Below are 13,282 nucleotides of genomic sequence, written 5' to 3'. Positions count from 1 at the left end.
CAGAGAAGAAACAGTCCATGGTGTGGTAGGCAGGAAGCAGAGCAGCAATCAAGGGAGTAGGAAGGATGTGTATATCTACTCTGCCAGGCCACGCCACAGGGACCACCTTTTACCACCAGGCTTCACCTGCCAACATCACACGCGGCTGTAAACCATCAGTGTGTAATCCAGCATCACACACCATGATCCAGCCACCTCCACAAAACCCACCTATGAGTGCATGACATCTTTCATTGCTCAGGTGTGTGCCCCTAAACAAGTTAGTTTAGTTAAGTCATTTAAAAATTTTAAGTTCACATATTCCTTTTTTTTCCAGGTACATCTTTTTAAGTCTCTCTACCTGAGGCGTCCTCTTCCATTTTCTTTTGTTCCCAGGTTGAGGAAACCTGCAGTTTGTTGATCTTGTCCTTGTAATGCAGTTTAACATATTTCTCTCTCATTTATGTTTAGTAAAATGTGAGTAGATGTAAAGCCTTTATCAGATTCAAGTTTGACTGGGAGGGGTTATGGGTTTCCTAGGCAGTGTTTTTCTTCTATCAGAAACTGATGTCTGATACTTGTTTTGTTACCAGTTGTTGGTGCTCAAGGTCTTGGTCCATTAATTTATAAATGGTGATATTCCAATTTAATCATTCCTCCTTGATTATAGTGACTGGAATATTTCTTTCTATCTTTGTGTGTGTTTATTTTGTTGTGTTTTGCTTATGAGACAGGATTTCACCATGTAGTTCAGGCTTGCCTTGAACTCATTGTATACCCATAGCCTGGCCTGGAACTCTCATATCCTCCTGCCTCAACCTCCCAAGTGCTAGGATTACTGGTGTGCACCACCATGCCCAGCTGGAATATTTCTATAAAGATAAATAATTCTGTTTACTAACTGATTACCCAGTGCTATATTCACATAAGAAGGGCAGGATGAATGCTTTATTTTTTTCCTCATACTGTATTTGCCAGCTTTCAGAATAGTTTCCTTTTATTTTTTAAGGATCACTAGTTTAGTTGGAGAGGGGTATCAGTTTTGTATGGATACACTTAAAAAACCTACTTGATATGTTTAGTCCTTGAAACACCTTCTTGATGTTTATAACGTGACACCTTTGGTAATGGGATTCTATTCAGATTGACTTTGACCTTTTGACTTACCCTTGGGAGTAGTGATAGCTTGCTTGCTAGCTGATGTAACAGGGTGTTTCATACCTGCCCTATGTGATTTCTGTGCTTGGAATGCGATTAACTGTCATATAAGTAAGCATTTCTTCAGAATAGATTCTTAGCATTGGATTTCCTAGGTCACATGATAGGTACATTGACATTTTGATTAAAATACCAAATTGCTTTGTTTTTTAAAAGTTTTTACTGTACAAGTTTACAGTATCTCTGTGCAGTGTTTCTTTTTATTAGTACATGTTTGCAGTATCTAATGAATACATTCATTGTGGGGAGTAGTACAAGTATATGTCGCTTCTTAATAGCAGATGTTTTCTTTTACATTTTTAGCAAATATTGAATATTGTTTTATTTTGAATTTTTATTAGGTGCATGCTTGAGAAATAAAATATTATTATGGTATTTCCTTGATTACTTACAAAATTCTGCACATTTCATATCCTTAGAAGAAGTAATTCCTCCTTTGATATAGATTATCAAGCTTAGAATTTCTAATGGACATTTAATTCATTTGTTAATGCTAATAGATTTTGGATATTAATCCTTTGTTATATATGTTGGAAATATAGTCATTTGAGTATTGAGTGTTGCTTATTGAAGTTCTAACGTTTAGTTATTGTCAAATCTATAACTTCTCTATTTTGATTCTTGATGAGAAATACCTTCGCTATGCTGAAGATTATAAAAATGTTCTCTTACGCTTTTTTTCTTTTTTTTTCTGGTACCAGGAATGGAACTTTGGACCTTGTACTTGCCAGGCAGGCACTTATGCCACTGAGCTATATCCCCAGCCCAATCCTGTGCCTTATACTCCTAGTGGGCTTTTTTTTTGAATGAGGAGATCTATTTCTATTTTGTTTTTCCCAAATAAGTATGGCTAATTTCCCACCACCATGTGTAGAAAAGTGCAGCTTTCCCCCATAAAATGAATTAACTAGCTTGCATACCATAAATTACATGAACATAGGCATTCCTTTTAAGCTCTGTTCCATTACATTGATTTGTTACTTGTTTTTGCCCTAATATCACATTGTCTTAACTTCCGTATTTTTCAGATATTTTATTAGCTAGTAAGGAAAGTCTCTTCTCATTCTTGTATATTTTTGTTGCAGTTCTTGAAAATTTCCTCTGTGAAGTTCTAGTTAGCTTTCCATTTTGTTGAAAATTATAGTTGTAGCCAGGCATGGTGGCACACACCTGTAATCCCAGCACTCAGGAGGTTGAGGCAGGAGGATCCTTGCGAGTTGGAGATCAGCCTGGGCTACACAAGTGAGCTCAAGGCCAGCCTGAACTGCATAGAGAGACCCTGTCTCAAAAAGACCAAAAAAAAAAAAAAAAAGAAAATTATAGTTGTAATTTTAATTGCCTTGCTTTAATGAGTATGTTGTTATTGCTGTGGTTACTTTGAATTTTTTTTTTTTTTTTTGGTTTTTCTCCAATACCGGGAACCGAACTCACAACCTTGTGCTTGCCAGGCAGGTGCTTTTGCCGCTGAGCTAAATCCCCAGCCCCTACTTTGAAATATTAAGTCTTCTTGGGCTGGAGATATAGCTCAGTGGCACAGCACTTGCCTGGCAAATGTTAGGTCTTGAGTTCAATTCCCTGGTTCCAAAAAAAAAAAAAAAATTAAGTCTTCTTATAATAATGTAGTCTCTTTGGGTGGAGCCACGTGTCCGGCAAAATTGCACCTCCCCAGTAAGTTCAGAAAGCACTTCTGCATGAGAAACTTCTTGTTCAACATGTACATATTATGAAGCACAAAATAAAGTGGCATGGCTAAGTCAAAGAAAGGAGTGTTGAACAGTTTTCTCATCCTCATCTTTTTATTATTACTTTAAAATTCAGTGGCTATAGTTCTCCTTTTTATTAGTGAATGTTTGTGATACACAATAGTTACATTTGTTTTGGGCAGTTGGTATATGTACATATCAAATTTGGATTATTTTTGATCCCTTTACCCTCTCTCCCAAGTAGGTTTCTTACTGGAAATAACAGTGAAGTGTTTGAAATGTTTCCTTAAGTATTTTTTTTAAAGATTTGTTGTTGTTTAATCTGTTATTGTAATGTGCTTTAACAAAAGGACTTTAAAGGAATGTAAAATCTAAAGAAAATGCTTTTTGCTGTAATGTATTTTCTTAATAGAATACTAGATTTGATTTACTAATATTTTGTTAAATAATTTTACACCTGTGTGTATAAATGAGATTGGACAGTTAATTTTTTTTAAACATACATGGGTCATTGTCAGTTTTCATGTCATGGCAACACTAAGAGACATAGTTCTTACAGTTTATACAGATTTATTCCGTGAGGCTTGATTGAACTTGCTTGCAAATCTCTCAAGAAAAAAAGAATTGAATATATTTTAAAATATTATTTTTTATTTTTTTCTTTTTTGAGACAGGGTTTTGCTATGCAGTTCAGGCTGGCCTTGAACTCACTTTGTTGCCCAGGCTGGTCTCAAACTCTCAGTGATCCTCTTGCCTCAGCCTCCCGCATGCTGGGTTTACAGGTGTTCGCCACCAGACCTATCCAAGATATAATTCCTAGTTTCAAAAATGTATTCTCAATCCAGGCGTGGTGGTGCATACCTGCAATCCCAGCATGTGGGAGGCTGAGGCAGGAGGATCGCTGCAAGTTCAAGGCCAGCCTGAGCTACAGAGTGAGCTCAAGGCCAGCCTGAACTTCATAGTGAGACCCTGTCTCAAAAAGACAAAATAAAAATTATTCTCCTAGGGCTAGAGCCATAGCTTAGTGATTGAGTGCTTGCCTAGAATATGTGAGGCCCTAGGCTTAATCCTGAACACCACCGGAGAGGGAGGAGCAAGAAGAAGAGGAGGAGGAGCTATATCTCTATCTGTGTCAGCCTATCCCAAGCAAGAGCAAAGTACATCTATTGAATTCTGTGTTTACCCAGCTTCAGCAGCTACCAGGGCCAGTTTTGTTTCAATTACAAGAGGAATTGGCAAACATTTTTGTAAAGAAACAGATGGAAGTATTTTAGGTTTTGCAGCCCAAGAGGCAAAATTGAAGATGTTATGTAAGTATTTATAAAATGACATAACAAGGTTTTATCGGTTTTATTGGAGAAATTAAAGATGTACTGATAATGGGGGAGGGAGTGGGAAAGGGATTGTAAAAGAATAGAAACCTGTCATGTATGTCTCCCCGCCTCCTGTGATGCATGTGGTCATTATGTACTGCAGACAAGGACTAGTCAGATAGCAATTTGAAAGTACAAGTTTTAAAAATACAGAGAAGAGCAATGAAATTCTTTGCTAGAGTGATAACATTTTGCTTAATCGAGGTTCACAATTACTGTTTCCTGCCATCAAAATTGAGGGCAGATGTTCATGTGGTAATGCTGATAAGTAAGAAGATTGTGCATCTTCGTCTTTGAAAATGTCTCTTTACACACTTATGTACCACCAAATGCTTGTCACCATTTACCAGCACACGGTTTATTTTATAATAGCCTTTATTTATTTATTTTTTTTGTCTTTTGAGACAGGGTCTCACTATGCAGTTCAGGCTATCCTTGAGTCACTTTGTAGCCCACACTGTCCTTGAGCTTGCAGCGATCTTTCTGCCTCAGCCTCCTGAGTGCTGGGATTACAGGTGTGGCCCCCCGACATCCAGATAATAGCCTTTATTTTTAAAGAAAGCCTTTAGATTTATTAAAAAATTAAGAATGTCATAGAAAGAACTGCCTTCCCCATCTAGTTTTCTTTCTTAATGTCTTGCAAATGTATGAATGCATCGATATTGATGTATTATTAGTAACTAAAGTCTACCATATATTCAGGGTTTTCCATTTCTACCTAATGTCTTTTTCTGTCGCAGGGTATCATATCATGTTACATTTTGTTATCATGTCTTAGGCTTTCATTGGCTGTGACAGTTTCTCACACTTTTATTGTTTTTGATGACTTTGACAGTTTTGGGGAGTACTTGTCTGGTATATTATAGGATATAGATGCTCCTCTATTGAAATATATCTGATATTTTATTATTTAGATTAGGTTCATCTCTTTTCTTTTTGAGAGAAAGCACATAAAGCACCACTTCAGTGATATATTAAGGAGACCTGCTCATATTTATGATTGTTGATATTGACCTTGGGTGTGTGATTTTTTTTTTTAATTTTTTATTTTTTTATTTTTTTGTCTTTTTGAGACAGGGTCTTGCTATGCAGTTCAGGCTGGCCTTGAGCTCACTTTGTAGCCCAAGCTAATCTCAAACTCGCAATGATCTTCTTGCCTCAGCCTCCCGGAGCATGTGATTTTGAGCACATTTATGACTTGGGGAAGGCATTTGAAGCATTTTTTAAAATGTCTTTCTTGATCTTAGCTATTTAATAAGGTTATTACACTAGAGGTTAAGCATTGCATTTGAAGATTAGGTAGAAGCTCTCAACTTCAAAGGCTGAATGAGTTTTCTAATAGGAGTTTTCTTTTGCAATTAGATTTTGTACAAAAATTCTGTCATATTGTGATACTAGTGTGAGTCCAGAAAATATATCCACTACAAGTTTGTGTAGAAATGGAGATCTTACTTCTTGTTTGTAAGCTGTTTATAAAGCAACTGATGTCATCAAAGTGATTGTATGTAGTATAAGTTATACTTATAAGCAGTGTTTTGCCTTGTAATTTTAGGTTGTGATAACTAAGAAACGTTATCAGGTGTGTAGCAGAAGTTAATTTCCAAAGCTTTTCAGTGTTTGGTAAAGTGGTTGAGAGTTGTTCTTCCTCAGACAAATTTCAGTCTCAGCTCTGAGCTCGAATAATTACAATAAAGTTTTAGCTGCTGCTAAGCCATTAAACTGCTGTGTGGTGAAGTGAGTCAGATTATTCAACTTCTGTGTCTGACAAATACCAACAAAATTGACTACAGTTAAGTCTATAGCATGTAATACCATCAACACTACTTGTTTCTTAGTAAAAGCACTTTAGAGTATTTCCCAGAGAATGAATGCCTGTTGATAAGGGTTACAGTGAGTAACCAGAGGCCTTAAATAGCTTACATTTTCATAAGCTTTGCAAAACTTTCTAATAAACCCTTTCCTGCTCCATATATATTTTTATCACCATCAATTTGTTCGCATCTTACCAGATTCTACATCAGATTGTACTGAACGTGTTTTCTAAAGTTGTTTGAAAATACACTTCTCATATAGAGAAGAAGCTAGCCAAAGCCTCCATAGCTAGTATTGTCTAATTTAAAACAAGGCAAATGAATTGGAGTAGTTTTCCTTGTCTCCTAAGAAGTCACCAGGTCTTTGTGAGATGTGCACATGTTGCTACAGCGTATTCACTTCATTGCTACATTTGATGTCATTGTCTGTAGTACGACAGTATTGGCGTGTTTTCTGAAATTTGTCTCTTACTCACAGTGTATTGGGGTTTGCATCTTACCCCTGCTGGGTGTCTCCTACATAGAGCAGCATGCCCAGGTCCCTGTGCCCAGTCCTAGCTGGTGTCCGGTGGGTTCAGCACAGTTGTGGGGTTCGTTTACAAATTCCACTTGTGTCCCATTCTTGATAACGCTTGATATTGTCAGTTTAAAATTTTTTTCTGGTCATTTTAATGCATGAGAAACGATAGTGCACAGTAATTTAGATGTCTCCTCTAATGGAATTGAATACCTTCTCATGTTTAAATGTCATCTACGAAATGCCTATGTGAGTCTCTTCATTTTTCCTTCCCCTGGGATGTCTGTCACTTACAAACAAACCAACAATAGGAGTTCTAGTTGTTCATTTGGATGTGACCCCTTCTCAAGTGTGTGCTGTAACTGTCCTTCCCTGAAGGGTCTTTCTCCTGGGCAGAGCAGGGCCATCCTGGCCACAGAGACCCCGTGCACGGGACCCTTCTCCAGTTGCTGCAGGCTGCAGCTCTGGGACAGCACCAATGTGGTCAAGCGTAGGCAAGCGGCCTGGTCCTGGTCAGCCCCCCTCTTCAGCCCCCTCTCAACTGCCTTCCTGGCAGAGCAGAGTTAGTCAAGCTCTCATTGTGTCCCTGATCCTATAGCAGAAACCCACTCTTGTGACCCCTGAGCACGGGGGGTCAGGGTCTCACCACACAAGTTTGGGAGACCATACAACATCCAGCCATGCACCTGAAGCCCTTGGCTTGCACTTCACAGGGATGGCATCTCCCACAGACCCTAGCAGCACTCTAGGACACGACAACATTACCAGGGATGCCGCACTGGTTCACGCCCAGGCCCCACTCAGGTTTCATCAGTCCTGGTCACATCTCTCCTGACAAGAGAACAAGTTCCCAGTCACATCACACTACTCTCTGTGTCTTCCTGGGATTCACCCCTGGCCCCGTTAGGCTGAACTTCCACCCGTCATCCTTCTTGTGGACATGCCACAGCCATTGGCCTCATGTGCCAGCGTTCCTCCTCCTCCTCTGTGAGCTCAGAACCTGTCTCACTAACATATGGTCACAGGGTAAAGAGACAGCTGCACTTCAGGCTTTGAGCTGCAGTCTCTCTCTGCCCACTTGGGAAGATGTGACCTAATACTCTCTCTACTGGGCAGGGGTGCAGACCTCAGCTCCCAGCCAGTTACAGGGCTGATAACCACTGATGCGGAGTGCTAAGCTGTAATCTGTGTGCACGTATAGAATGCGTTTTCCCCTTAATGACATTTTCATTTTAAGGGTCTAAAAATGTTCATCTTTTTGCCTGTAGGTATCCAGTTGTTTGAGCACTGTTTTAAAAAATACTACCTTTCCCCTGTTAAATACAAGAGTTTGTTACTAGACTGTTCTGTTCCATTGTTCTGTGTGTGGATTCTTATATTAGTATCAATATTGTCTTGTTTAGTTTTGTGGGAAGTGTTAACATGTGGAAATAGAAGTTCTTCTACTTAGTCCTGGCCAGGATTATTTTGGTTCTTCTGGGTGCTGTGCATTTCCACATAAATTTTAAGATAAGCTTTAGCAGGGCTGGATTTATACAGAGAATGCCTCAACTATATTATATTGACACAACAGAGGCAGGAGTGTGCAGGACCCTGAGGAGCAGACACTGACCCTGGGCCCCCGGTGTCCTTGGGGTCCACGCAGTCTTCTCCAGTGGCTGCTGATCCCAGACCCCTCAGCCTCACCTCTCAACAGTGCCCTGCTCCCAGTAGCACCTCCCTGGGGGCTGCACCGTAGCACTAGCAATCTTGTTCCCCTCATCTTTCTTTTATTTTGTATTAGTAGATGTCTGCCGTACATAATAAATCCCCTCATTATTTCTTAATCCTTCAGTGTGTTCAGAGAGTTTATTTGCTCACTTTCTATGTCATCTGTTCTCCAGTTCAGGATCAGGTACTTAGCTCTTAGGGTTCAGGATATCAGCTTACTGTTTAATTAGTGCCATATTTGTCAGCTTTTGTATGTCTTGACTTTACATATTTACAGCTGTCCTCAATTTGTGTTATGTGGCATTTCCTTGAGTATTAATTTTGTTTCTTGAAGTGCTTTGCTGTTGGCATCGCTTGTTTCTGGGGTGTGGGGGGGGTCCTGTGCTAGATGCACAGATCCTCCTTGGCAAGTGGGGTTTCAGTCTTTTCTGCAGTCCTGGAGCCGCCTGTTCTAGTGCTCATACTCGCGGTGCCAGTGACAATGCCACTGGCTGTCGGGGGTGAAGAACAGAGTTGGTGCTGTGCATGTGTGTCCCTGGCACTGGGACCTTGCTGATATCCAGTGAATGCGTAGCTTCTACATGTTTCTAGACTGGTCCCATCTCCTTTCTGTGAGGGGTGTGTGAATAGTGTGTTTAGTTTTCAAAAAGCTATTTGTTTTTAAACTATGTATAGTGAATTCTTCTCATTTGCACTATGTATGTTCCTCATTCCCATCCTGCTTCACTTTTCAGGTGTTTGTATTTAAATAGTTTTCTGTACAGTATTGGGTTTTTCCCAGAGAAAAGAACATTGATTTTTACATGTCTTATAAAAATCTTATGTCCTCCTGCTTCACCATTGAATGTGTCCAAGTCTAAAATAAAGGATCTCATAAATTTTAACTCAGTTTGTTATAAAAAAGCTTGTCTTTTTCACTGATGAAAAGGGTTTTTGTTCCCTTTATAAGTTTGTATTTGTTTTTTTCTTTTTCTCTTGTTTTTCAGCTCTTTTGTGCCTTCCAGGATGACAGGTATCTGTACATGGTCATGGAATATATGCCCGGTGGGGACCTTGTAAACCTGATGAGCAACTATGACGTGCCCGAGAAGTGGGCTAAGTTCTACACTGCAGAAGTGGTTCTGGCTCTGGATGTGATTCACTCCATGGGCTTGATCCACAGGGATGTGAAGCCCGACAACATGCTGCTGGACAGGCACGGGCACCTGAAGCTGGCAGACTTTGGCACCTGTATGAAGATGGATGAGGTAAGGAGGCTGAGAGTGTGGAGTAGGTGCTACCTCAAACCAGGACTTTGCAGAGTGGGTGAAGATTCACTGAGTGTGGCTGATTACAAACCAGATCCAAATGTTTCTTTTGCTAGTCATTCATTTAAGTATATAATATTGGTAGATTTGCTGCATGCAAGAGAAAGAAAAACCGATAACTTAGTTATCTTCCTTACGGTATGTCAAAAATATTTGCTGTCAATCAAAGTGGTTCATGTGCTTAATGATTGTTATGCCTTGTGTCTGGGTCCTGCCCAAAGCCTCATGCGCTGATAGGTAGGCCTTTTCAGAGGTGGCTACATCTAGAGTGTATGATGCTAGGGTTAACAGTGTGTGATTACTAAATTAGTCCACCAACTCAAGAAATGTTTGAATCTGGCATAGTTCTGGGTGTGGATAATGGCAAGGCCCACCCTGGGTGTGAGTGGCACTCACCCCAAGGGCAGGTATCCTGGGTAGAATATAAGGGACAGAAAGAGGGATGCTGTTGTCACTTGTCACTTGCGGCTTCTTTGCTACTTTGGTGCCTTCTGCCCACCATGAACTGCTTCTCTGCCATGCCACCCTGCCTTGGAGCCAGCCAACTACACACTGAAACCTCTTCAGACTGTGAGCCAAATAAACCTTTCTTCCTTTAACTCTGGGTATTGGATATTTTGTCTCAGCAATGAGAAAAAATAAGACAATGATCTAGGTATAGGATTAGGGCACAGAATCTAAATCCAGGTACAGAAGTATGTCTACCATTTGGGATTTCTGTAGTTTTCTTTTAACTAAGGAGTTAAGGAAAAAATAGGGAAGAAATGTGTCACTACCTCCCTCCCAACCTCTTGTGTCAACCACAGAGCATACAGTTGAGGACATCACTTTTTTTTTTTTTTTGTCTTTGAGACAGGGTCTCCCTATGCAGTTTAGCCTGGCCTTGAGCTCACTTTGTAGCACAGGCTGATCTCGAACTCGCAATGATCCTCCTGCCTCAGCCTCCCAATGGCTGGGATTACAGGCGTGCACCACCATGCCTGGCTGAGGGCATCACTTATTGTGATGCTTTACTCATTAAATAACTCATATTATTAATAGCTCCAGGAACATTAGTCTCATAGCTAATCATCATATTGATTTATTTGTGCTTTGCCCTTCTCTCCTAATGGGGAGTGATACTGCCTCCTTTTTGTATTTTACTGTTAGATTCTACAAGACGACTTTAAAAAGTTGGTGTACAGAGTCTGTTACTGTGTCCAGGGTTCAGCGGGTGGTTTTGGTTGTTCCTGAGGCTCCCTCTTGTGGTATTTGCCATAGTACAGTATGAAATGATTAACATTGGACATTATCTGTAGTCACAGTAAAGTTTGAAGTAGCTCTCTGATAGAACGATAAACTTCTGTAATCTGTGGTGTTTATGTGCTGCACTCCCACGCATGTGTTCTAGAGACAGCTTTGTGCAGTGGTGGGCACCAAGGCAGCTCGTGGATGCGGGGCTGGACCCTTTGGATTGTGCATTTGTGAGACAGGGAGTGGCAGGGCTGCACCACTGAGAACCACAGAGGTTAAAGGCAGAGTCTCTGAAAGGTAAACAAGTGGCTGCTTTGTGTTTTTTCAGAGAGGGCTGCAAAGCCCCTGCCAGGCGACTGTTACACCGTGGTGCTTACCGCTTGCTTCTGGTAATTAGGAACCTCATATGCAGTTTTTCTTTCCCACCCTCACAGACAGTAATTTGAAGTGTTTTTGATGACAACTCCAAGATTTATGATTGACCAATTTTTTGCTTTCAGTAAATTCTTGGTTCTTCCCTCTGAAAGAAATGTTTAACGTAACTTTGAGGACCTTTTTTATTTTATTTTATTTTTATTTTTAAGGTTTTTTTGGTACTGGGAATCAAACTCAGGACCTCGCGCTTGCCAGGCAGGCACTTGTGCCTCTGAGCTATATCCCTGGCCAAGGACCTTTTTTAAACACCTGATTCTCTTTCCCTGTATTGCAAAACGTCAGTAGACTTCTTGTTGCTCCTTGTCATGTGAAGCCTCTCACTACAGGACCTACACATGCTCTTACTCCCTGTCATTTGGCAGTGCGTACGGCTCAGCGTCAGGAGTCACCATGGAGTGTGCTCTCTACTGTGGTCCTCACAGTCCTGGCCCTCATAGGTGCTGTTGCACAGGCTATCTGGAGAATTCCTACTCAGCATTGGAACTGGGCCACCACTGTTGCTCCACTCTCCTCTCAGCGTGTGCCTCTTTGTAGCATCTTCTTATCTTTGGACACTACAAAATCCTCAGGACTGTCTTCCCTGTCAGCCCTAGAGCGAGAGACTTCCCCAGGGAGCCCTGCTTCTTTTAGTAGAGAACAGAATTGGGGAGTCAGTATTTGGAGACCAGATGTGCTCATTCTTCCTGGAGCATCATTCTGTATAGGCCTTGCCAGTAGACAGCACTGGGAGATGTGTGTGCTGTACCCTCTGTGTCCTGAAACATACCTGTCAGGGGACAGCAGTAGGAGACAGCTACTATCTACACTGTGTGTTAAGCCACACCTGTCAGGGGACAGCTCTAGTAGACGGTTACTGTCTACACTGTGTACTAAGCCGCACCCATAAAGGGACAGTGCTAGGAGACTGGTACTTTCTACACTGTGTACTAAGCCACACCTGTCAGGACAGGACAGGAGACAGCTACTGTCTACATTGTGTACTAAGCCACACCCATAAAGGGACATGCCAAGAGACAGGTACTGTGTACTCAGTATACTAAGCCACACCTGTCAGAGAACAGGACAGGAGATGGGTACTGTCTACACTGTGTGCTAAGCCACACCTGTCAGGGGACAGGACAGGAGACAGGTTCTGTCTTATCTGTGTGCTAAACCACATGTCCACATGTGTTTAACTTTACCCAGCCTTTATGTATAGTACATTAAATACATTCATACTGACACATCTGACTCAAGTCCAGCACCACAAAGTTCATTCTGTTTTTCCTTCTTTCTTTTTTGTAATTTCTTTAACAACAAAAACCTGGCTATCATTACCTATGTGGTATATTGACTTGTTTAACCATAGCAAATACCTCAACGTGTTTCCTCATTGCCAGTCCCTACCACTGTAGCAAAGAGATTTACTGACCTTTAAATATACTTACTGTTTGTATCCTTACTGCATCCTGTTAAAATATTCTTTTCCAGAGTTACTTGGAGTAGTACTTATCCTCCTAGTCCTATACAGGGTTGTCAGGGGATTCATTCCAAGACAGAGTTAGGTCTGTCTTTGTTATGTGGGAAACTTCTTCCGGTTTTAAGAGTTAGTGCTCTACAAAGTGCATGTCCAGGCAGGGTCACTCGCCCCCGCTCTGTGCTGCCCATTCTCCCGTTGCCCTCTGCTCCCTCTCAGCCTGCAGTTTCGGCTCCGTCCTTCCCAGGGTTCTATTCAGAGGAGAGAGACTTGTCAGATGTTGAGGTTGTAGATGCACATAATCTGAGAGCTTCCTCATGAGGTGATTTTGAGACATCTTAAATAGTTTTTCAAATGTTAATTTTTAAAAACCTCAATATAGTAGCCAAGAATTATGGGTTGAACATTAATTTTTCCAAAGGAGAGCACTGTTCATATAGTTTACTTACTCAAAAATGTTGAGTTCTACCGAAATGTTTATTTTGCAGTACTTACTGCTCTGACGTCCAGCCTGTCCTTCCTCCCTCACTGTGTGGCACT

General features: G+C 40.9%; 1 protein-coding gene across 3 annotated transcripts in view; it reads left to right on the top strand.

Moving 5' to 3' along the window:
• Positions 1-13,282, top strand: part of Rock2 (Rho-associated, coiled-coil containing protein kinase 2) — a gene marked incomplete at its 5' end in the record, with an annotated part of 116,219 nt that overhangs the window by 69,693 nt on the left and 33,244 nt on the right. For all 3 annotated transcript variants that reach the window (XM_013504360.1, XM_013504359.1, XM_013504358.1), the window contains 1 exon segment: positions 9,298-9,558. In XM_013504360.1, coding sequence (XP_013359814.1) covers positions 9,298-9,558 — 261 coding nt within the window.

Source organism: Chinchilla lanigera, unplaced genomic scaffold, assembly GCF_000276665.1.
Source record: "Chinchilla lanigera isolate Chin_1 unplaced genomic scaffold, ChiLan1.0 scaffold00086, whole genome shotgun sequence".
Classification (NCBI taxonomy): domain Eukaryota; kingdom Metazoa; phylum Chordata; class Mammalia; order Rodentia; family Chinchillidae; genus Chinchilla; species Chinchilla lanigera.
The sequence above is the reverse complement of the archived record's forward strand: the minus strand, read 5'-3'. Positions and strand labels throughout refer to the sequence as shown.